This window comes from Cetorhinus maximus, chromosome 12 (genome assembly GCF_964194155.1).
Source record: "Cetorhinus maximus chromosome 12, sCetMax3.hap1.1, whole genome shotgun sequence".
Classification (NCBI taxonomy): domain Eukaryota; kingdom Metazoa; phylum Chordata; class Chondrichthyes; order Lamniformes; family Cetorhinidae; genus Cetorhinus; species Cetorhinus maximus.
Genome location: NC_135890.1, coordinates 106,416,409 through 106,442,365, shown reverse-complemented (window position 1 = coordinate 106,442,365; position 25,957 = coordinate 106,416,409). Strand labels below are relative to the sequence as shown.

Sequence of the window (25,957 nt, the reverse complement as noted above, 5' to 3'; positions counted from 1 at the left end):
CATCATCTTTCTTACATAGTGGAGCCACATGCATCATTTTTCAATCTAATAAAATGGTTTCCAAATCAAGAGAGCATTGGAAGTTTATAACTATGGCACCTGCAATGTTCTTAACTGTTTTCTTTAAAACCCTGTGATGGAAACCATCTGGTCCTGGAGGTTTGTCACTCTTTTTCTGTTGTTATTTTATTCGGGCGGAATTTTCCCAAATTTGTACCAAGTGCAGTAGTGGTTGAGTAAGGCGACGTTTTACCCTCCAGCCCTGATGGTGGGTTTTCACGCCGTATCATTCAGAACCCGCCTTATTATTTATGCATTCTTGGGAAACACACCATTTCCATGGCGGGTCGGCTTTCTTTCGCCCAATATGCCATCACCCCGCCGATGCATCATGTACTAAAACACTGGGAAAGAAAATTAAATGCCTCTATTAATTAGACTACTATCAAACTCAAGATTTGTCCCTGATTTGATTTGGAAAATAACACTTATCTCTGAAAGACTTTTACCTACCAATCTGCTCTTGCCACGGTAATGATGTTACTTTTGAATTTCTCAGTCTTTCGTGTTTATCTCATGCTGACTCTGACATTCTGGGGACTCTGCTGCCACTTTTACCTGTTTTCTCTCACATTGTTTCCCCTCAGGCTCACACTCTCTGCTCTTGCTAACTCTCTGCCATTGCTTTTACCTGTTGATCTCTGACACTGTTTTCCCTCAGGTTCACTTTTTAAAAATTTATTCAGAGGATGTGGGCTTCGCTGGCTGGGCCAGCATTTATTGCCCATACCCAGTTGCCCTTGAGAAGGTGATAGTGAGCTGCCTTCTTGAGCCGCTGCAGTCCATGTGGTTTAGGTACACCCACAGTGCTGTTAGGAAGGGAGTTCCAGGATTTTGACCCAGTGACAGTGAAGGAACGGCGATATAAGTCAGGATGGTGAGTGACTTGGAGGGGAACTTCCAGGTGGTGGTCTTTCCATCTATCTTCTGCCCTTGTCCTTTAGATGGTAGTGGTCGTGGGTTTGGAAGGTGCTGTCGAAGGAGCCGTGGTAAATTTCTGCAGTGCATCTTGTAAATAGTACACACTGCTGCTACTGTGCATTGGTGTTGAAGGGTGTGAATGTTTGTGGATGTGCTGCCAATCAAGCAGGTTGCTTTGTCCTGGATGGTGTCAAGCTTCTTGAGTGTTGTGGGAGCTGCACTCATCCAGGCAAGTGGGTAGTATTCCGTCACACTCCTGACTTGTGTCTTGTAGATGCTTTGTGGAGTCAGGAGGTGAGTTACCTCCTCTGCTGGTAGCCCTTATAATAAAAGATGAGATAAAGGCAGTAGAGAAAAAGAATCTTAGCTTAGAAAAACAAGATATAGAATCAGTTGGGGTGAAACTAAGAAATAACAAGGGGCAAAAAACACTGGTCGGAGTAGTTTATAGGCCCCCTAACAGCAGTTGTACAAATCAGAAAGTTAGAGGAGCATGTAACAATAGTATTTCAGTAATCATGGGGAACTTTAATTTTCATTCAGACTGTGCAAACCAGATTTTCAGTCATAGTGTGGAGAGCGAGTTCATGGAATATATATAACATGGTTTTCTAGATCAGTATGTCAAGAAACCAATGAGGGAACAGGCTACAATTGTGCAATGTGAAAGGGTTAATTAATAATCTTGTAGTAAAGGAGCTTTGACATAATAATAATCGCAATATGATGACATTTTACATTGAGTTTGCAAGTGATTTAATTAATTCTAAAATTAAGGTCTTAAATCTGAACAAACCATGTAGGTATGAGGGGCGAAATGACTAAAACCGTGTAGGTATGAGGGGCAAGTTGACGAAGGAAGATTGGGAAACTAGATTAAAAGATATGACAGTAGATAAATTATGGCAGACATTTCAAGGATATTATTAGTAAAGAATAGTACTGGAGAAATGAATGGGACTTAAAATCAACAAATCCACTGCAATTGATGGCCTGTATGCTAGGGTTTTAAAAGAAGCAGGTACAGAAATGGCGGAACAGTTTGCTTTGATCTTACAGAATTCCCTAGATTCAAGAACAGTAGCAAATGTAAATCCACTATTGAAGAAAGAGAGAGAGAGAGAAAACAGGGAAGTGTAGGTCAGTTGGCCTGGCATCAGGAGTAGAGAAAATGTTAGAATCTATTGTTAGGGAATTAATACCAGAACACTTAGTGAATAATATAATTAGGCAGAGTCAACACACATTTATGAAAAGAAAATCACGTTTGCCAAACCCTCATTCTTCAGCTGCTTCATCATTAACTTTCCATCCACCCTGATGCCAGATATGGGCTGTTCACAATGATCAACTCAATTTGCAGTTCCTCTGATATTAAAGCAGTCCATGCCTGCCTCAGCAATGCAAAGACAACATCCATGCTTGGCTTGATAAATGATATGTAGTATTTACATCATACAAGTGCCAGGCAATGACCATCTTCATATAGAGCCTAACCACCTCTCCTTGATATTATCATCGCCAAGTCCCCTAAGATCAGCGTTCTGAGTTTAATGTTGACCAGAATCTCGACTGGACTAACCACATAAATGACATGGCTACTTAAATAGTTTAGAGATTGGGTGTTCTCCAGCAGGTTGCTCACCTCCTCACATTCTGAGTCCAAAGCCTCTCCACTGCCTTCAAGGCATAATTCAGGATTGAACGAATACAGTATTCTGATGGCTGCAGCTACAACAACACTCAACAGGCTTGACAGCTTCCAAAGCAAAGCAATCTGCTTGGTCAGTGCCTAGTCAAAGCAAACCATGGCTGCTGTGTGTATTATCTATATTATGCAACTCAGCAACTTGCAAAGTTTTCTTTGGCATTCATATCTCCAACCCTTAGAAGGAAAAATAATGCAGCTACATGGAAGCACAATCATCTCCAAGTCACACAGTAGATGAATGGATTCAGCAGGTCAGTAAAGTACCAGTCATTGTCGTGCCCCTCATTCTTCTGTTCTCCTTCACCTTCCCCAAATTCTTTGTTGTTGGCCGTTGTCTCTTGAGGTTGCTGTGCATTCTTCAAGCCCAGTCCTTACTGCATAGCCACATGTGCAGAATGCAGCGCACTACTATGATGCAATGTCCTTTGGGGAACTATTGCAGGGAGCAATCAAGATTGGGCCAATAAAGATACCAGAACTATAGCCTCAAGCTGCCAGTTGTATGTCCCCCTGGTGTTTCATGGCTATTGCTTTTCCCATGCTGCTCAGGCATAGTAAGGTTGTGGAGGTATGTCATCATCCAAATGAGAGGGTTTCCCTGGGTCTCCCAGCAAAAATCCTCTGACATTGAGGAATAATGGGGGAATGGATGAGTGTCTCAAAATGTAAGCAGTGTGCAGCTGGCAGCAAAACTGGCACAGAATTACATTATTCTTTGGTAGTGATCACACACCATTGATGAAATGTTTGCCGTTCCTATTGTGAGAATTTAAATTGGTTTCCTGACAGCTGCATGTGTGAAGTCTGATGCTCTGTACATGAGGGAAACTGGCCACTATTAAAAATTCCAGAGCTCACTCGCCTAGCTTTTGGCATCCATTAGGAAAATAATGTATTGATTGATTCTGGTTAAGAGGGCATTGGTGAATTCCTTAATGCCGCTGTCCAGTGCACACTGGGAGATGTAGCTGATGTCTCCTGTAGCAGCCTGAAAGGAGCTTGTGATGAACACAGGACAGTGGCAACTTTCTCAACCAGCAGAAAAAACATTGCCTCAGTTCAGGCAGGCATCAAATTCTGTTGCAAGAGGATACATAAATCCGTAATGGCCTTCCTAGTAAGGTGCAGCTTCCTGTTAGACTGCTCATCTGGTATGTTCAGAAAAGTGACTGATGGCCTAAGGACCCTTTGGGCTGGACAAGCTCCTGTCACCTGCTGTGCACATCCTGGTTGCTGAGATTTCTACTGCTGCAGCTGTTCTTCCTCAGACTAAAATACTTTGGCAGTGCAATAATCAGGAAATGCAAGTGAGTGCTCCATTAAATTTGCTCATGCATGTCAGTTCATTTTGAGACCAATACAGTGATGCTTTGCTGATGAAATGCAGGATTATTTGACTCAGTATATTGAAACTGGCCATCAAGCAACTTTGCTTTATAGGCTCCTGACTACACAATTCCTGGAACTCTTAACTGAAGGTAACATTAACTGGTCCCCAGATAGCTTCAGGCTGTTCCATTGATGCCACCTGCACGATCTCCTATTTCAGGCTCTTTAGCTAATACTCTTCAAACTCTACCCTGCTGCATGTCCCAGAGTGGATATTCTTGGGCTGAGGCTTGCAGCAAGTGAAATGATTGATGCATTGTGAAATGAAGCAGATGATGCTTCTGCTCCTGCTCTTGCTCTTCAGGTGACGACACAGAAATAAAATGGAAAAAAAATCGGTTGGAATCTGCAGGACAATCTGGAAGTAAGGGACGCATAAGGAGACAAGCGACTACGCTGGAGTGACATGGAGACTGAGGGCAGAATTGTCCCGCATTTGCTCTAAGTGCGGTAACGGGTGGGAAAAATAATGTTTTACCTGCCAGCCACCATGGCGGCTTTTCACGCTGTATCATCCCAATCCCACCTCATTAATCATGCATTCCTGGGAAACACGCCGTTTTGATGGGGGGTGGGCTCTCATTTGCCCGCCACGTTGTCACCTCGCTGCTCCCTTGTGCCGGGTGCCATATTTAAAGTACAGTCGCCTGCACACCTCTCAATGCTTCCAGCCCTGGGCTGCTACACAGAATACATGGCCCTGAAAGGCAAGAAGACTGCAGCCCCCTTATTCAGTGCTTTTTGGATGTCGTGGAGGCCTGCTGTGATGTCCTGTACCCCGGCTCTGGCTGCAGGAGGTCCAGCAATCTCACCACTCCAGCTTGGAAGGCAATGGCAATGATGATCAGTGCTAATGCTGCACAGAAGAGGTTGGCCATCCAATGGAGAAAGAGGATGAATGATCTAATTTGTGCTGTCAGGGTAATGCAACTATCTCATCACTCTATGCTCACACACTCAAGCCCATCACACATTCACTGGCATCTCACTCACTGCCAGCACAAGAGACATCACCACTCACTCTCTCACACACAACTTCACATTTCCACCTGGCCTCAACTCCTCTGTAGACTGCCTCCCCAGCCCTCACCATCTTGAGGCCACTTGCACAAATCAACTTGTGCCCAACACACACACCCTGGGATACCCACCTTCTGCAGTACAGCACTCACCCTGCAGCCTCTTCCTTTACCTGAGTCCGTTTCTCCCCCTTTCCCAAGCAAGCCCCAGCCCTGCAGCCGTTGATAAGCCACCCCACCTAATGGCTGTTCTGGTAGGTAGAGACTTGTCCGTGAGCCCTCCTAAAAGTGATCTGGTGCTGACTGTGAAGCAAACATATGAATTAGAAGTAGGCCACTCGACCCCTTGAGCCTGCTCTGAAATTCAATAAGATCACGGCTGATCTGAATGTAACCTCAACCCCACATTCCTGCCTACCCCCGATAACTTTCACCCCTTTGTTAATCAAGAATCTGTCTAGCTGTGATCCCTGGTGGCATATCACTCGTCACATCCAACCAACCAGAAAAAGACCCATTTATGCCAATTCTCTGCTTCCTGTTAGCTAGTCAATCTTCCATCCATGCCAATATGTTACCCTCTACACCATGAGCTTTTATTTTCTGCAATAACCTATGATGTGGCACTTCATCAAATACCTTCAGGAAATCTAAGTACAATACATCCACTGATTTGGCTTTATGCACAGCAAATGTGACTCCTTCAAAGAACACCAATAAATTGGTTAAACATGATTTCCCTTTTACAAAACCATGTTCATTCTGCCTGATTGCCTTAAATTTTTCTAAGTGCCTTGTTATAACATCTTGAATAATAGCTTCTAACATTTTCCCTATGACAGATGTTAGACTAACTGGCCTATAATTTCCTGCTTTCTGTCTCCCTCCCTTTTTGAATAAAGGTGTTATATTTGCTATTTTCCAATCTAATGGAACCTTCCCCAAATCTAAGGAATTTTGGAAAATTAAAACCAGCGCACCCACTATCTCACTAGGCACTTCTTACAAGATCTTAGGGTGAAGTCCATCCAGACCTGGGGATTTTTCAGCCTGCAGCCCCAACAATTTGCTCAATACCACTTCCCTGGTGATTGTAATTTTCCCAAGTTGCTCCCTCCCTTCCATTTCCTGATTTACAGCTATTTCCGGGATGTTAACAGCTATTTACAGGATGACCATGAATACTGCCTGAAGCAAGATAGGCAAACAAACCTCGAAGTCCCCAGTGAAGTGCAGCTTGCTAGGTGCAAATCGCATATGTACAGTTGTGAAACACGTCTGCGTTATTGTTTGGATGATCCAGCGTGTGGGGATGATTCTGGCGAGCTGGGCTTATAATGATTTGCCGAAGTATTACAATGAAGTTCCTGAAGTGCGGCAGCAGGAAATGTGGCCCGCCATTGTCGGGCAGAGCAGATGATTGCAAACTGGTTTCACAACATCGTGAAATTGAATTTTGGCCTTCTCACCATGTTGTTCGCTCACGCTGCCAAATACACCCGCCGCCAACAGGCATGGAAAATTCCGTCCTGAGTGAATCGAGAATTAGGCTCACGTGTGTAAGTCCTCTTCAGGTTTTAACTATAGATTAAGAATCAAGACCTGACATAGTACTAACCTTAAGTAAGTTAGGTTAGCTTGTTAAGTAGAGAACTGCCTGGAGTGGCAGTTATCCATCAATCACCTGAAAGCAACTGATTCAAGTGGTGTTAATTCCTGTAGCAGCAAGTTAAACTAGCTAGTGACCCATCAGAGGGGCTATAAAAGAGTCAGGCTTTTCAAACTGCATGATCAATAAGGGGCATGTGAGGAGACAGGTGGCTTCGCTGGAATGAGATGGAGACTGAGTAGCGAATTAGGTTCACATGGAAATTTGGTGCATGGGTGAAGGAGGTGTGGTATAGATAGGAATTATTCTAAGTTAATTAAGCGAGTAATTAAATTAAGTTAACTAAAGAACATAAGTGAAAATGGCAGGACAGGTGTTATTGCAGTTGTGGACTGTGGGAGCTTTTTGGCTGCCAAGGCGATCCAGGACAAACACATCTGCAGGAAGTATAAGCAGCTAGAGGAATTCCAGATCAGAATGATTGATATGGAAGCCGAACTGCAGACACTGCAAAACATAAGGGAGGGGGAGAAATACTTTGACACTTTGTTCCAGAAGACTGTCACACCCAGTAGAATAGGGTCATTTGTTTTGATCAGCAGTGAGGAACAGGAGGATGTAACCGTAATGGGAAAGAGCAGACAGTAGTGGAGGAACCTCAGACTTTGCAATTGTCAAACAGGTTTGAGCTGCTCACAACCTGTGTAGATGAAAGCGAGGTCTGCAAGGTGGACGAGCAGGCTGGCCGTGGAACCATGGTACAGGAAGCCGTTCAAGCAGGGGGAAAAAACAGCAATGTAGTGGTAGTAGGGGACAGTATAGTGAGGGGGATTGACATTGTTCTCTGCAGCAAAGAGCGAGAGTCCAGAAGGCTGTGTTGCCTGCCCGGTGCCAAGGTTCAGGACATCTGCTCAGACTAGAGAGGAACTTGCAGTGGGAGGGGGAGGATCCAGTTGTCGTGGTTCTTGTAGGTACCAATGACATAGGCAGGACAAGGAAAGAAGCTCTGCATAGTCATTTTGAGAAGCTACTTACCAAATTAAGATGCAAGACCTCAAAGGTAATAAGTTCTGGATTGTTACCTGAATTGCGTGCAAATTAACACAGGGCAAATAAGATTGGAGAGATGAATGCGTGGCTCAAAGACTGGGAGAAGTGGGTTCTGGTTCGAGGGGCACTGGAATCAGTACTGGGGAAAGTGGGGGCTATACCATTGGGCCGGTCTATACCTGAACCGTGCTGGGATGATGCTTGTTAATCGCATAACTAGGAAAGTAGAGAGGGATTTAAACTAAACAAGGGGGTTGAGGGATCAAGCTCAAGTAGATGTGGCAAATCAAGTGGTAGATTCTAGGCAGAGGACCATATAGTAATATAAGAAACGACAGTCATAGAATTGCAGGAAGAGATAGAGAGATAAAACTAGTGGTCAAGACTAGATGTTACAAGGATAAAAAAAAGACAAAACTAAAGGCATTATACCTAAATGTGCATAGCATTCATAACAAAGTAAATGAATTGACAGTGCACATTGAAGTAAATGAATATGATCTGATAGTCATTACAGAGACATGGCTGCAGGATGACAAAGATTGGGTCCTGAATTTTGATGGGTATATGGCATTCAAGAAGAATAGGAAGCGAGGTAAAGGTGAATGGGGTAGCACTGTTGATCAAGGTTGGCATTTGTGCAGTATTTAAAGATGACCTTGGTTCAGGATATCAGGATGTAGAATCGGTTTGGGTGGAGATGAGAATTGTAGGGGAAAGAAGTCACTAGTGAGAGTGGTCTACAGGCCCCCTAACAGTAACCACAATTTAGGACAAAGTATGCAAGGAGAAATATTGGGTGCTTGTGATAAAGGGATGGCAATTATCATGGATAATTTTAATCAACATATAAACTGGAAAAATCAGATTGGCAGTAGTAGCCTGGATGAGGAGTTCATAGAATGCATTTGAGATAGTTTCTTAGAGCAGCACATTCTAGAACAAACCAGAGAGCAGGTTACATTATATATTATATAATATATTATATTAGACTTGGTATTGTGTAATGTGACAGAATTAATTAATGACCTCAGAGTGAAGGCACCCCTAAGTAGCTGTGACTACAATACGATTACATTTTACATCCAGTTTGAAAGGGAGAAGAGTGGGTCTAATACTAGTATTTTAAACTTTAAGGGCAACAATGTGGACATGAAAGTTGAGCTAGGTGAGGTGAACAGGGATACTAGGCTAGGGAATAGATCAATAGAGAAGCAGTGGCATACATTTAAGGGGATATTTCAGAATACTCAGAATAAATATATTCCTACTATAAAGAAAAACTCTGAAGAGAGGACCCACCATCCGTGGTTAACTAAAGAAGCTAGGGAAAGCATCAAACTTAAGGAAAAAGCATATAACTACGCAAAGATGAACGGCAGGTCAGATGATTGGTCAGAATATGTAGAACAGCAGAGAATTACTAAAAGATTAATCAGGAGTAAGAAATTAGAATATGAGAGGAAGCTACCTAGAAATGTAAAAACGGATAGCAAGAGTTTCTACAGGTATTTAAAAAGGAAAAGAGTAAGTAAATTGAGTGTTGGTCCTCTGGAGAGTGACAATGGTGAGTTAATAGTAGACAGTAAGGCCATGTCGGATGAAATGAACAAATATTTTGCTTCTGTCTTCACTATAGAGGATACAAAAAACATTCCAATAATAGCTGTAAATCAGGAGGTGGAAGGCAGAGGAGAGCTTGGTGAAATTACAATCACTAGGGAAGCGTTACTGAGCAAACTGATGGAGCTGCAGGCTGACAAGTCTCCAGGTCCTGATGGACTTCATTCTAGGGTCTTAAAAAAGGTGGCTAATAAGGTAGTAGATGAGTTGGTGTTAATTTCCTAAAATTCACTAGATTCTGGAAAGGTGCCATCAGACTAGAACATAGTAAATATAAGCCCTCTATTGAAGAAGTTAGGGAGACAGAAAACAGGAAACTATAGGCCAGTTAGCTTGATGTCTGTCATAGGGAAGGCGTTAGAATTGATCATTAAGGAGGTTTAAGCTGGGCACTTAGAGTAACTGAAGGTAATCAAGAAGAGTAAGCATGGTTTTGTGAAAGGGAAATCATGTTTAACCAGTATATAGGATTTCTTTGAAGGAGTAACATGTGCTGTTAATAAAGACGCGTCTGTAGACATGCTATACTTGGATTTCCAGAAGGCATTTGATAAGGTGCTACATCAAAGGTTGTTGCGCAAAATAAAAGCTCATGGTGTAGGGGATAATGTATTAGCATGGATAGAAGATTGGCTGGCTGGCAGAAAACAGAGACTATGCATAAATGACTCTTTTTCTAATTGGCAGGATGTGAGGAGTGGAGTCCCACAGGGGGACTGTGCTGGGACCTCAACATTTTACAGTCAATATCAATGACTTAGATGAGGGAAGTGTAGGTATCATAGCTAAATTTGCAGATGACACAAAGGTAGGTAGGAAAGAATGGTGTGAAGAGGACATAAGGAGGTTGCAGATGGATATAGATAGGTTGAGTGAGTAGGCAAACACCTAGCATGTAGAGTATAATGTAGGAAAATGCGAAGTTGTTCACTTTGGCAGAAAGAATAAAAAAGCAGAGTATTGCTTTAACAGAGAACCACTGCAGAATTCCAAGCTGCAGAGGGATCTAGGTGCTCTAGTGCATGAGTCACAAAAAGTTAGTATGCAGGTACAGCAAGTAATTAAGGTTAATGGAATGCTATCCTTTATTATGAGAGGAATTGAACAAAAGTAATACGGGTCATTGGTGAAACCACACCTCGAATACTGTGTGCGGTCATGTTGAACTTGTATAAGACACTCGTTCAGCCTCAGCTGGAGTATTGTGTCCAGTTCTGGGTGCCACATTTTAGGAAAGGTGTGAAGGCATTGGAAAGAGTGCAGAAAAAATTCACAAGAATGATTCCAGAGATGAGCAACTTTAGTTATGAAGACAGATTGGGGAAGTTGGGACTGTTTTCATTGGAGAACAGAAGCCTGAGAGGAACTTTGATAGAGGTTTTCAAAATCATGAGCGGTCTGGACAGAGTAGATGGGGGAGAAACTGTACCCGCTTGTGAAAGTATTGAGAATGAGGATGGACACAATACTCCAGCTGAGGCTGAACTAGTGTCTTATACAAGTTAAACATAACCTCCTTGTTCTTGTACCCTATGCCCATATTAATAAAGCCTAGGGTACTGTATACTTTCTTAACCGTGCTCTCCACCTGACCTACTGCCTTCAATAACTTATGCACGTATACACCCAGATCCCTCTGCTCTGCACCCCACTCAGAGTTGTATCTTTGTTTTATATCGTCTCTTCATTTTCTTCCTACCAAAATTAATCACTTCGCATTTCTCCGCATTGAATTTCATCTGCCACTTGTCCATCCATTCCACCAACTTGTCTATGTTCTTTTGAAGTTCTACACTATCCTTCTCACAGTTCACAATGCCTCCAAGTTTCATATCATTTGGAAGTTTTGAAATTGCATCCTGTAAACCAAGGTCTAGGTCATTACTTGACAAAAGGAGCAATAGCAACATGGCAAATAAAATTTCACGCAGCAAGTGGTTGGGGTCTGGAATGCACTCCCTGAAATTGTGGTGGAGGCAGGTTCAACTGAGGTATTCAAAAGGGATTTGGACTGTTATCTGAAAAGGAAGAATGTGCAGGGTTACGGGGAGAAGTTGGGGGAATGGCACTAGGTGAATTGCTCATTCAAAGAGACAACAATCCGAATGGCCTCCTTCTGAGCTGTGACAATTCTGTGATAAATTGGATCTGTTTAGAGGTTTAGTTCTTTATTGAGCACCTCCCACTGATCATTTGTCATTTTATCCAGTAACCAATTTGTCTAGTTTAGACTGTGGACAGTCTCTGTCTCATTATTACCTAATCCCAGATGTTTAGTAACTGTTTCACATTTCTCCCTTCCAAACACTATGCTGAACACAATCATACTATGATCGTTAATAGATCAATGGTCATGCACCATTAGGCTGTTAGCCAAATCTTGCTTATTGCTCATTACGTTTACTGTATTTTATGACATGAATTTTTATTTTTGCCACAGGTTTTGCCTTAGATTTTGTATTTTTGAGGGTTTGTATTAAACAACACAAAAATGTATTTTTGGGAGCTACAGCTTCATTTCAGAAGCCAAAAAATCTGTTGGTAGAAATTCTACTGGATCTCATTCAGAGATTTGGAGAAAATAAGCAGTCACAGAGAATGGATCAGAGGCAAATCTCTTACACCAGAGGGAATCTTCTCAATGATATCCCTTTTCATGAAGTAATGTTGGCAAACCAAGGTACCTTCCTGGAATTGAAGGTCAATCTCCAGGACACTGCAATCCCAGAGAAAAATCACAGGGACATTAAAAAAGACAGTCCTTTTTTAAATTTTCTTTGAGCATTTCTTTTTACCAGATATAAAAATATTGAAAATGGTGGCATGGGGGGTGGGGCAGGTAAAAAAGGCTGCTTGACCTACAATCAAGCATCATCCAATTAGATAATGAGTCTTTTTGCTTTCCAATTGGCATAGGAAGGCAGTGCATCACAAGGATGGATCTTTTGGCCAATTAATGGCTGGAGTGTGGGGGAAACCTCCAGGAATACATTTACTCAGAGTTGGCAAGCCTACATGCTTGGCAAAGTTCTGCCTGTGTTACCTATGCTGGAGCATGGGAATATCACAGTTATGCTATTCCCTCCAACCAGACCTTCAGATAACATCTCAGGATATCTCTAAATGAGATGACAGTCTTGAACCTCCAAGCCACCAGATAACTCAAAACGACTTCTGCTGAATTGGTTAATTCAGCATGTACTAAGTAACAGCAGATGGAATATTCATTCTTTGCCAGCACAACCCTTTTTGGCAATTTTCCCATCGGAAAGGCAACAACACCATTAGAGAGCAAGGCACTTTTTCCTGGTGCCATGCTTTCCTAAAGTGCCAAGTAGCATTGATGACATCCAAGGGACATGTCTGCCAATAGACATGTAAGAATCATTTTTAAATGCAGAAGTTTTTTGGCAGGGTTATTTGTGGCAATTGAACCTTTTGTCCCATGTCATCAGTCTGAAGTCCACATGAATTTGATGCTCAAGCCTCATTTACAGTTCAGTTATGGGTTGCTTACAGTTTTCCAGTGTTGAAGGCAGCAGTAGGACTTCCTGTCCATGAACTTAACTTGGAAGCATTGCACACATGGTGCTGTATCTGCCAATCATCTTGTTCTTGTCTAGTTTTTCTGTGCCATGCTGACCCTTGTTTTTCTCTTTTGGTAGGTCTGTCTGAAGACCTGGACCCTGTATAGCATGACTGAAGAAGCAAATAATTTACCCAAAGAAGCATCAACACCCAGTCCATACCTTCCAGTAACAATACAAGAATTGGCACACAGCCAGATCTAATGAAAGTAAACAGGGCTATTTGAAAGGATGGTCCAGGTGGCTCTCTGAATGGCAAGCTTGGCTAGCTTAATTGAAGAGGACAGTGAATGGACCTAGAAATTGGGCCTTATAGCAATCAGGTCGCTTTCTAAGTCCCCAAAATGGCAAGCAAGAAGTGCCACACACTTCCAAGCACAGGTGCACCATCTGCTATATTGGTAGAGGAGGTAGCGCATGTGTCAGGAACACATGCCATCAACATTGTAAGTTTAAATAATTTATGCAGATGCTGTGCTTTGTGTAGGACCCATTCTCAATGACGCTTCACTGCCATGCACCGACCTTGCCTAGCAAAACATGATGATGAGTGGAATGAAGACATCGTCACCTGTATAATTTAAAGGCATCATTTATTAATTGCACAGTATTTGTTAGTTTGCTATTTCTGCCTATTATTTGATTTCTGGGTGTTTTTTGCTGAGTTCTAGCACCCTTCAAAGTTCAAGTTATTTGCAGAAAGACAGACTTGACCGCTTTTGGGTTGCTGCTGTTGTTTGTCCCATAAATTGTTTGGCTGAAAACTTGGGTGATCTAATAGGGCTGCATTTGGAAAAGCAAGGGAGACACAGAAAAGCAAGGGAGACACAGAAAAGCAAGGAAGACACCACAGAGCTGCACAAGATGCCAGAAGACAAAGAGGAGGAGGGCACTCAACAGGGTGCCACGTCTACAGAGGGTGTTCAAGGAGCACATCTACCTCAACTTAACTGAGGAGGAATGTCTAAGACATCTTCACTTCATGAAGTTTGTTACCAAGCTATGTCATCTGCTGCAAGCACTATTACATCCTAAAATGGATAGCACTGCCTGTGGCCAAGGCCATTGTCACCCTTAACTTTTATGCTAACTGCTGTTTTTAGGCTGCAACAGGTGACATAACATTTCACAGTTTGCATTGAGTTACTGTTGGAGATTACCAAGGCTCTCTACACGATGAGAAATAATTACATTTTACCCATAGGCAGAGCATAGCATGGAGGAAGAGCACAAGATTTGCCCACGTGGCAAATTTAACTATGATGTGAAGTGCTATTAACTCCATGCACATGCTCCTTACATGTTCCCCAACACCAGCCAGCCTGTTTTTATTCATGAGATGTGGGCATCAGTGGCAAGGCCAGCATTTCTTGCCCATACCTCATTGCCATTGAGAAAGTGGTGGTGTGCCACCATCCTGAACTGCTGCAGTCCATGTGGTGTAGGCACACCCACAGTGCTATTGGGAGGGAATTCCAGGATTTTGATCCAGTGACAGTGAATGAACAGTGATATATTTCCAAGTCAGAATGGTATGTGGCTCGGAGGGGAACTTGCAGGTGCTGGTCCTCTCATGCATCTGCTGCCCTTGTCCTTCTAGGTGATGGAGGTTGTGGGTTTAGAAGGTGCTGTTGATGGAAGCTTGGTGAGTTGCTGCAGTGCATCTTGTATGTGGTACACACTGCTGCCACTGTGTGTTATTGAATGAGTGAATGTTTAAGGATGGGGTGCCGATCATGCAGGCTGCTTCGTCCTGCATGGTGTCAAGCTTCTTGAATGTCGTTGGAGCCACACTCATCCAGACAAGTGGAGAGTATTCCATCACTTCTTGACTTATGCTTTGTAGATGGTGGACAGGCTTTGGGGAGATAAGGAGTGAGTTACTCACTGTAGAATTCCCAGCCTCTAACCTGCACTTGTAGCCACAGTATTTATATGGCTGGTCCATTTCAGTTTCTGGTCAATGGTAACCCCTCAGGATGTTGATAGTGGGAGATTCAGTAATTGCAATTCCATTGTATGTCCAAGGGAGATGGTTAGATTCTCTCTTGTTGGAGATAGTCACTGCCTGACACCTGTGTGGCGTGGATATCATATGCCACTTACTAGTCCAAACCTGAATGTTGTCCAGGCCTTGCTGCATATGGACACAGACTGCTTCCGTATCCGAAAAGTTGTGAATGGTACTGAACATTGTTCAATCATCAGCAAACAATTCCACTTCTGACCTTTTTATGAGGAAGAAGGTCATTGATGAAGTAGGCCAGTCAGGGGCCAGCAGCTCTATTTAACAGCAGTGCCACTGGGGAGGTGGTGGCTGCTGCATGTGTCACACCCACCCGAGCCCTAGGATCATCACTGGATCACAGACCGCAGGTGAGTTATGGTGGGGAGGTGGGACACAGGGTAGGAGTCACAGTGATGGGGGTTGACAGCAGGGGCAGGGCTGGGTCTCAGCGGTCTCCCTCATCCACTCCTTGAAGCTGGGTCACTCAATCAAGCACTGTACATCTTTGAACGAGGGACCCCCCTCCCCCTTCCAGAAGCCCACAAGTGACCCTCCACAGGTTTGCTTGTCGTGCTTTGCACGTGGTGAGCCCCTTGTGCTCCGCTAGTTCAGTAATCGGGATGGAGGTGGGAAGGTGGCAGGATCCCCTTTTGCCACCCTCCTACCTGATTAAATACCACCCCACCACCAAACTCGCCACTGGGGGAGGGCATTAAATTCCACCCACTGTATGCAGATCCCTCCTCCAATATAATTTTGAAAGTCTGCATAGGTTCAGTGTCTGAGTTGGTGGTTACAAGAATAAGATCAAGTGATGGTACACCTTCTACTACACTGTTCTTATCTTCCTCTAATGGCTGCTGCGTGCCATATTCTCAGGAGTTGAACTTATGGGACATGCATTACGTTGCGGTAAGAGGTAGAGCAGGGAGAAAAAGTAAGTGATGAGAAAATCTGTAGCTCATCATGCGAAATGTGTGGGATGAGAGAGAAATGAGAGGAAACAAAGAGAATAAGGCGTAAGTAAACCCTAATCAATGACTCCTCCATTGCCATCTATGGCTACAGGCTCCACTTTACACCTTCACATTATTGCCAGGCCACTTTATTCAATGGCAGAAAGGGCATGCAGACATACTCTTCCTCCTTTAATGCCACCCAGCTTCAGGTGTTGTGCAAGTGCTTCCTCCTGCAAAAAAAGGTGGTGTATTAGTGAGAGTCTTTTGAGTTGTTTGGAGAATGTGGCTGTAATGATGTGGTGTGAGTTATGGTTGTAAGATTTGACATAATACTGAGTATGTGAAGATGAGTAGAAGAATGCTTAGTGAAGCACACATTGCTGGGTAGTGGAGGAAGAGAGTTAGTGAGGCAGTTAATGAGAATGTGAATGGTGAACTGTGATGAGAAAATAGTCAGTCAGTGTCCTTACCTTGACAACTCCAGTCAAAGCATTAAATGTCTTCCCTGCAGTAGTGGCCTTGGTGCGAATGGCCAACAGAGGAGGGACATCACTTTACCCCCCAGGGGAGCAGGAAGTCCTTCAGGCATCTGAGCAGGAAGCAAAGAAATAAGTTTGCCACCTTTAAGAAACTCTCCCCCCACCCCCTCCAAGAGGCATACAGCAAATAAACAGCATGGGTAGCACTTGCTGCCCACATGAATAAATGATAATGAGCTGCCTGCATGAATCCGAACTGGTGTTGGTAGTCCACACGTTTTCACCCAGAATTGAATTTTTTGGCCATTGGCTTGAGGAGCTCAGCCTTCAAAAGAAAACCGCTTGTAACATACCTACAATTGAATGAAGTATTTGAAAACCTGCATAGGAGCTGCCACACTATGTCTGAGGTATGGAGCAGCTTGCTTATAGGCAGGATTTTCCGGTTGTCTGGCGTGCCCAGGAGCGGTCGGGAAACGGTCCGCCACCCGCGATCGGCCCCCGACCATGATTTCACACTGGCTGGCCATTTAACGCCAGCCAGCATGAAACGCACGCTGAGAACCTCAGCACCGCTGGGGTGGTGATGGGAGGAGAGTCAGCGCAGCAGCCTGCGCATGCACAGGGGAGCACACACTGAAAGCTCCCTGAAGGCAGGGAACTGAAGATTTGTAGAAGCAGAAATAAAGATTTTAAAAATGAGAGAAACATGTCCCCATATATGACTCAGTCACATGAACAGGGACATATTAAAAATGTCTAAAGATTTTTTTTAATCACAGTTGGAAAGCTCATCCCACCTGCGGATGAGATTTTATAAAAAATCCAAAGGCCGCCTGGCCGATTCACCTCAACCATAAGGTTGGACGGGCAGCAAAAAGTTGCTTTCAAGTAATTGATTAAGGGCCTTAATAGGCCTCTTAATTGTCAGCAGGCACGCTGCTGCTTCTCGCGCGCGCCAGCTGACCAAAATATCGCGCGAGTGCGCGATGACATTGAGATGCTTGTCTGACGTCATTGCGTGCTATCTTACATCCAATCAGGTCGGCATGCGCCCGCCCGCGGGATGTAAAATCCTGCCCTATAATTCTGTCTTAAGACATCAACACTCTGCAGTTTACCGTAGAGTATAAAGCTATGGATGCTGCAGTCAGGCACACACACACACTGAAGGATTTTCCCCTTGGCGATTTGGGGGTGGGACCCGCTCGCCAAGGGGAAAATGACGCAGGATGACGTCGGGAGGAACCCCTGACGTAATCCCAGTCCATTTAAATCTTCAGGAAGGTGGGTGGACAGCGAAATCAGCTGTCCGCCCGCCAACCTCTCAATGGCCAATTAAGGCCACTGACAGGCTAATTAACCTTGTTAAAGACCCTGCCCATCCAAGCTTAAGGCTGGCGGGCAGGCCAGGAGCCCCAGAGGGCTCCAGATTATTCATGAAACTTCATCCACTGGCGGGATGAAGTTTCATGTCCGTTTTTTAAAAATTTGATAAACTTTATGTGTTTCTTATTAACATGTCCCATCTCGTGTGACATTGTCACATAAGGGGGACATGTTAATAATTTTAATATTTCTCTATTTTTTGACTTTTCTTACCTGTCAGTAAACTCCCTGAGACAGCACTTTGCCTCAAGGAGCAGTGCGTTCATTTGCGCGCATGCCCAAAAGAGTGCACTTTGACAGTTGGGGATTCCCTCCCCCCCCAACCCCCGCACAAGAAGCGCATAGTGCTTCCTGTCGGGCAGGCACTGGGCAGGCCTTAATTGGCCCGCCCACTCAAAATGGCGGCGGGCCCCATTTCAGCGGCAGGGGTCAGCTACCCGCCCGCCGCCGAGCCGGTGGGGCCCGCTCGCCCACCAAGGGAAAAATTCTGCCCACAGTCTGTGTCCTTAGCTCTTGCACAGAAACTCATTCAAGCTCTGGATTTCACTGTCACGATCACTTTCTAAAAGCTGATGAATGTGTCGATAGGGGCTTCAATCACAGATCTCCAATAGTCTACTTTCCCACAGGTCAGTGGGAATGATGAGTCACAACTACATGGAATCAACAGTAGTACAATAGGAGTGGCCTCTCTGAGGATGACAGTTTATCTGCCAGCCCCTCAACTAATATTCATCACTGCTAAAAAGCCACCTGTGTCAGTTGCCAACCACAAGCATCTCAAGGGCCTTCATTTGAGCAACAGCAACCTTCCACCACCCAAGCTGCAGCCAGTGAAGAGACACTTCATAGGAGAGATGCAATGGGCAAGAAATTGCTTAAGAAAAGCACTATGGGTTAACACATGGGTGAAAATATGATGTTATGGTTCTTGTCATCATCAGCACATTTTGAATTTGATCTTAAGTTCTTCATTGCAGGGTGAAAGGACTAATAGAAATGGTATTGAGTAATGTTATTGCAATGATGCAGGTTGGAATGGGGGAAGTCGTTCAGTGGAAGTATTGGTCTTTCAACTTCCTTTTCCTGATTTCAGCAAGCATCTTTTGGGCTGCCAAATCTCCGTTTCCCCCAAAGGACTACTGCTGCTTTCAGCCAGAAATGAGTGTCTGACTGGTGGCATTCAAATGAGGCCTGGCAGTTAAAGTCTGCTGGGACCTAAAGCCAAGCACACCAACAGGAATTCTGTCTGCTTCATTTGACTTCCCATCGTGAGTTAAAATCGGCCCTGAAGTATGAAATTGAATTTCAGGTTTATGTATTTTGGATTTTTCAAAAGGTCACTAAATTCTTAAACAGTTTTACATTATTTTCACATATTGTTTTTATTTTATTGCAGCCTATTCTCTCTGTATTATTTCCAAATTTATTTCCAATGTGCCTCCCTTATGGATTCTTGTCCTTTTCCTATTGAGAGTCCTGGTACATCTTTTACGTATTACTCCCTCCCACCCCCACCCTTCAAGTTCTGTCATCTACTGATTTATGTTTGCTTATTGCTTAACAAGTTTCCAGTCTTCACAAGCTCACAATCCAAACATGGAAGTTGTTGTTTGTAAAATGATCTGCACCTTTATAGTTATTTCGCTCTTACTGCTCCACCGTCTACATCACTTCATAGTTTCTCATTAGACAAACAATAATTACGGTTTTAATTTAACGTTTCTGTTTTAATGAAGCTTCAACAACATGTATTAAATTGTTTGAGATGGTTTAACAATAATTATTATATATTATATTATTGTTGTGTTGCATTATCTTCTAGACATTCAGAAACTATAGTTTGTTTATAGTATAAAATAAAACTTATATGTTCTGCACTCATATGCATTTTACATATATATGGATAAATATGTATAATATCTTTTAGAAACGGAACCTGCTCAGAATGTTGGAAATGTGACAGTTAAAACTTCTGATTCCTTTTCAGGTATGTTTTTGATATTTTTCAATTCACTTTCTGTAGACCTTGTGATATTTTGTGCATTGTTATCACAAATGTTTATTAAACAAATTAGTGGCCTAGAAATTTGATTCTGCTTGAAAATGGGCATGTAGGTACCACATAGAAATGATACTGTCATGAGGCAAGCGTACAGTAACAACTATTTAATGGTTGCATGACTTAACTGATGCTACTTAAAGGTAGCCAACTCCTTTGAAGGGAGAGGTGCAATCTGGCTGGATGCAACAGGGAAATGTTTTTAAAGGGATAAAATGGCTAGAGAAGAGGTACAGAAGGGGTTCTTGGATGTAGGAGGAGGAAGATCACACCCCCGAGAGGTGGGAAAGGCATCACCTTCAAAGCCAGCGGGAAGAGATCACTGAGGATGGAAATGCCAGCAGCTTAGTTGAGTTCGGAGGATATGGCTGTAATGCAGAAAAAAAGTTCAATCTCCTCAAGGATATTAAAGTAAGAATCTTATCTCTCACCTCAATTATGTCACATCTCCTCACACTTTATCACCTGCAGCCACACTCCACACAATATTCCTTTTCCTCACATCCCTTCACTTTCCTACAATCATCTTCTTCTCCTCCTCCTCACACACTCTGCACTACCATCATATTGCAACATCATTGCCTCACACATGACATCTTCCACGCAACATACAAACTATTTCTATATTTGGAGACCTCTCCAAATCTCTACCTCTCTTGCTTCTTTTAAGATGCTCTTGAAAATCTACTTCTTTAACTAATCTGTTGACCATCCATACTAATATTGCCTTATGTGGCACCATGACTCATTTTGCTTCAAAATGCTCCTGTGAAGAGCCTTAAGACTTTTGTTGGTGTTGTTATGACAGAACATTCTTGAAACACCTCACAAGAGTATCATGAACACACTTTTTTCTTGCAAGAAAAGACATCGCACAAGCTGCAGGAATAGGTAGTGAGAAGTGGCTGAGCCTGCATGCACACCCTTTCCCTCCAGAATAAGTTATGCTGGCCTTCACAGGCTATGCATTAGTCATGGCCATGTTCAGTGGTAGTGCTGGAACAGAGATTGCACAGGGCTTCTTCATATCTTCTTTTACCTTTCTTATCTATCACATTTTACACACACTGCATGATAAACTTCAGATGTTTTCAACAGCATCTCTCGCTGCTCTCACCTCAGTTCAGGGACCTGTGCCAGTGCAGCAAGAGGATGCTAGCCTTCACTTTTATTGACTCAAGGAAGCATCAGCTTAAAGACTAAGTCCATGTGTACTTTACAGGGCTGGTTGGAGGAGCGGTTTTCAGATGGTCAATCACCAGCCACAGGTGTGTAGGAGCTACTGCATGAGGATAGAATAGCTTGGGCGCTGGCTCTCCAGAGAGCAACATGATATTCTAGCTCCGCTGCAGAGAATTCAAATCGAGTCAGTTTGGTTAGTCCAGTCTACTGAAGAAGGCTGATGGGCATACACAAAGCGGTGCTAAGTGCACTGGCAGGCTGCCACCGAGCTTGTGACAGTAGCTCAAAGCATGGAGGAGTCCAGCTGCAATTTGTGTGAGGCTTAATGCAGAATATGGAGATCCTTCTGTTTAATCTGGAATGAAAGGACACAAACATGATAGTAGCACCCTTCACGATGGAACTGTTGCTGACAGGTTCCATGGCAACTCACTACTGCCACAGTAGCTCATATGGCTGCCATCTTGGTCCCAGAAGCTAATGTTGACAGGGACTTTTAGAGTGTCACATTGAAGAGCTGCAGTGAAGTATCAGGAGGGTGGCATTGGCTCTATGGTAGAGGAAACTGCCATGTTAGCATGCCTGCTCCTTCCAACATCCACTGCGCCAGTGCTCTTGTTAGTGTTGCATTCATGGTCTCAAGGCCCACTGCTGGTCATGATCATCATCTGGAGTATCCTCAGTGGAAGCACAATAGCCTTCCACTTGCCAAGCAGTAACGATTGGGGAATCACTTTGTACAAACACTTGGATAGGTAAGAATATATGAACATAGAAAAGAAGTTGAGTGTATGGTCCCTCAAGCATGCTCCACGACTCAGTGCAATCATGACTGATCTTTTGCCCCCAACTCCACTTCCCTGCCCCCTTCCCATATCCCTTGGTTCCCCGGGAGACCAAAAATCTGTCTCGGCCTTAAATATATTCGACAATGAAGCATCCACAACCCTCTGAGGTAGAGAATTCCAAAGATTCACAGCCCTTTGAGTGAAGAAATTTCTCCTCATTTGAGTCCTAAATGATTGCTGCCTTATCTGGAGACTGTGCTCCTGTGTTCTAGATTCCCCAGCCAAGAAAACAATCTTTCAGCATCTACCCAATCAAGCCCCTTCAGAGGGCAGGATCTTCTGGTCCTGCCAGCAGTGGCAATTGTGGCAGGTGGGGAACTTAATTTGGTATGAGGCCAAAAACCTGTTTCTTGACATCAGGATGAACTTTTTGTTCTCGGGACTTTTAAGGCGGGTTAAAGATGGGTCGAGCTTCCTGACAAACAATGTTGGGAAACTCTTTAGAGTGCATCAGCATCTCATCCACACTCATTAAAAGGCCACTTTGCCAGTAAGTTCCCCTCCAAATGAAGTTCCTCACCAGTGAGAATTTAGAACTTTCAGTTTTACGACTGTGCGTAAATGGCATGCACCTGGCGAATTTCACCTCCTCCACAACTTTGAGCTCTGTAGATGTTGCATTTGCCTTCTTGGGGACTGCTCGGAACTTCATTCATATCGAGTGCCGGGAGCAAAAGCTGCGTCAAGGCTGGACACGAGTGGCAGGGCCAGTAGGGAAGGTGGGGAGGGTGGAGTGAAGGCTGGACAGGGGAGGGAGATCCAGCAGGAAAGGGTGGGAAGCTTTTCTGGGATGGAAGACAGACTGTCCAGGGCATGTCAGAAGGGTGTCCATGAAAGGAAGCCTGGGTGTGTTAGAAGGGCGTCCGAGGAAGGAAGTAAGACTGTCCTGGGCACGTTAGCATGTCACACGTCTTGGTCCTGTTGTTGGGCAGGGAGCGTTGTCGAGAGATGTGTCTAAAGGGCATGGTCTGTGGGCTCTTGAATTTGGTCCTAGGGCTTTGAAGGAGAGTACTAGGACTCGAGGGTACAATCACAATCAGAGAAGAGAGTTGAATCTGGTAGGATGCAGTGCAAGGCTTATTGTGGGGGAGGGGGGGTGGTGTGGTAGTTGACCGTCATATGTGGGGAAGTGTCTCAGAAAGTCAGGGTACAGCTGGCCTCAAGAACGGGAGGGGTCAGTGTCAGGAGCCTCTTGGCTAGGCCAGCAATTTTGTTGCCCTCTCCTAATTGTCTTTGAGAAGGAGGCGATGAGCTACCTTCTTGAACTGCTGCAGTCCATATGGTGTAGGTGCATCCACAGTGTTGTTAGGGTGGGAGTTCCAGGATTTTGACCTAGAGACAGTGAAGGGAATTGGGTGAGCAGGAATGTCAACATAAATGATAATTGGGTCCAGGGTAATCAGAGGAGGCTAAATGGTTTCAGGAGGGAGAGGAATTAGGAGTGATTGTGGAGGAGAATGGTGGATCTTGGTGGGTAACAGGAGGAGAGTAGAGTGTGTTATAAGTGCTGCCAAGACTTGAATCTAGCAAGGTCGTGGGCAGTTGGTAAAAGGTCTCAAGCATTTGATATGGGAGGGGTCTCAGAACAGATGGGAAGAGATAATGACTCGGCTTTTGGGCCAGGGGAAGAGGTATCCTATTAATTATTAGTTCACTCCACGGAATACCAGGCTGAGCTGAGTTCTATTTTTTATTCTTTCACTGGACAAGGGCATTGTTGGCAGTGGTGCAGGTGGTGTGCTGCCTTCTTGAACTGCTGCAGTCCATGTGGTGTAGGTGCATTCACAGTGCTGTTAGGGAGGGAGTTCCAGGATTTTGACCCAGCAACAGTGAAGGAATGACGATATAGTTACAAATCAGGTTGGCATGTGGCTTGGAGAGGAACTTGCAGGTGGTGGTGTTCCCATGCATCTGCTACCTTCTCCTCTAGATAGTAGAGGTCGTGGGTTTGGCGAGTGATTGTAGTAATCAGATGTTTCACATACCTTTAAACTCTTTCGAGTTATCAACAGTCACAGATTGCAACTCTTTCGAGTACAATCACAGTTCTTGGTTTCCGGGAGTGGGACATGAACCCACAACCCTCTGATTCAAAGGCGAGGGTGCTATGAACTGAGCCACAGCTGACACCTCAAAAATTCTTTCGAGTAATCAACAGTCACAGATTGCAACTCTTTTGAGTACAATCACAGTTCTTGGTTTTCCAGGAGTGGGACATGAACCCACAACCTTCTGATTCAAAGGCGAGGGTGCTATGGACTGAGCCACAGCTGACAGTTGATCACGTGATCTTGGTATCCAATAGCAGAGCAGTGCTAGTCAGTAGTCTTGAGTTAGAGTCTGAAGTGTAAAGACAGAGTTTTGAGTTGTAATCATACAAGTGTAGCTGCTGAGTTCCTTTTGTAAATAAACAGAATGCGTTTCTTCTAAGAAGGATCTATTGATCTTCTCTATCTTCAGTACCCACTCGGTCACCCCAAAACAAGCATTCAATCCAGATCCTTAAGTCCCAACAAACCGGGGTACAGGATCCAATAAACTGGCGACAAGAATAAAAAGCCAAAAAAGACACAAAAGGATGAGAAAATGCAAGAAAGAACAAAGGAAATCAAGGGAACCGAAATCAGGCCATACCTCGCACAGTAATTGTAAGTAAAATTTCTGCCCTGATTGCTGAAACAGTCGCCTCAAAGCATGCCACAATTTGGAAGAGTTGAACCTTTTGATCCAGCCTTGGACGATTGGTCTCACTATGTTGAATGCCTCGCGTTCTTCTTCCAGACAAACGACATTGCTGGAGAGGAGAAGAAATAATAGGGTAGTAAATAGTGGGGGATTTTAACTTCTCCAACATTAACTGGGTTAGTCATAGTGTGATAGGTTTAGAGGGAGCGGAATTCTTAAAATGCATCCAGGAGAGCTTTTTAAGCCAGTACGTAGAAGGTCCTACAAGGGAGGGGGTGGTCCTGACTTAATTTTAGGGAATGAAGCTGGGCAAGTGGCAGAGGTATCAATGGGGGAGCATTTTGCAGGTAGTGATCATAACTCCGTTAGATTCAAGGTTGTTATGGAAAAAGACAGGCATGGGCCAGAAATCAGAGTTCTAAATTGGAGGAAGGCTGATTTTAATAAGATCAGATATGATTTGGCCAGAGTGGACTGGGAGCAGCTACTTTTAGGTAAATCTGCGTCAGAGCAGTGGGACTCATTCAAGAAGGAAATAGGGAGAGTACAGGGCCAACATATTCCAGTAAAGACAAAGGGTGAGACCAACAAATCCAGGGAACCTTGGATGTCGAAGGATATACAGGATTGGATAAAGAGAAAAAGGGAGGCTTATGGCAAATACCGAGGGCTCAAAACAGCGGCAGCTGTAGAGGAGTATAGAATGTGCGGGGAGGAACTTAAGGAAATTAGGAGAGCAAAAAGGGGGCATGAAAAAACATTGGCAGGTAAAATAAAGGAAAATCCAAAGTTATTTTACAAGTACATTAAGAGTTAGAGGATAACTAGGGAAAGAGTAGGGCCCATTAAGGACCATAGTGGTAATTTGTGTGTGGAGCCGGAAGATGTTGATAGGGTTCTAAATTAATACTTTGTGTCGGTGTTCACAAGTGAGAGGGACGAAGTGGGTATGGAAATCAGGCAGAAGGACTGTAATATAATTAAAGAAATTAGCATAGAAAGGAAGGAGGTTCAAAGTGGTCTGGCAGGCTTAAAAGTAGATAAATCTCTAGGATCGGATGAAATGTATCCTAGGCTGTTGAGTGAGGCAAGGGAGGCGATAGCAGGGGTGCTGGCAATAATTTTCAATACCTCTCTGGCCACAGGAGAGATGCCAGAGGACTGGAGGACAGCCAATGTGGTACCGTTATTCAAGAAGGGAGGAAGGGATAAACCAGGGAACTACAGACCAGTCAGTCTAACCTCAGTGGTGGGGAAACTATTGGAAGCAATTCTGAGGGACAGAATTAATCTACACTTGGAGAGGCAGGGATTAATCAAGGACAGTCAGCATGATTTTGTTAAGGGGAGGTCATGTCTGACCAATTTGATTGAAG

General features: G+C 44.0%; 1 protein-coding gene across 1 annotated transcript in view; it reads left to right on the top strand.

Moving 5' to 3' along the window:
- Nucleotides 1-24,544, top strand: part of LOC144687792 (uncharacterized) — a 270,728-nt gene extending 246,184 nt beyond the window's left edge. Inside the window, exons 15-16 of the mRNA XM_078554296.1 lie at nucleotides 19,735-19,794; nucleotides 24,357-24,544. Of these exons, the coding sequence (XP_078410422.1) occupies nucleotides 19,735-19,794; nucleotides 24,357-24,451 (155 nt within the window). The 3' untranslated portion in view covers nucleotides 24,452-24,544. The remainder of the gene's footprint in view (nucleotides 1-19,734; nucleotides 19,795-24,356) is intronic.
- Nucleotides 24,545-25,957: the final 1,413 nt, after the last annotated feature.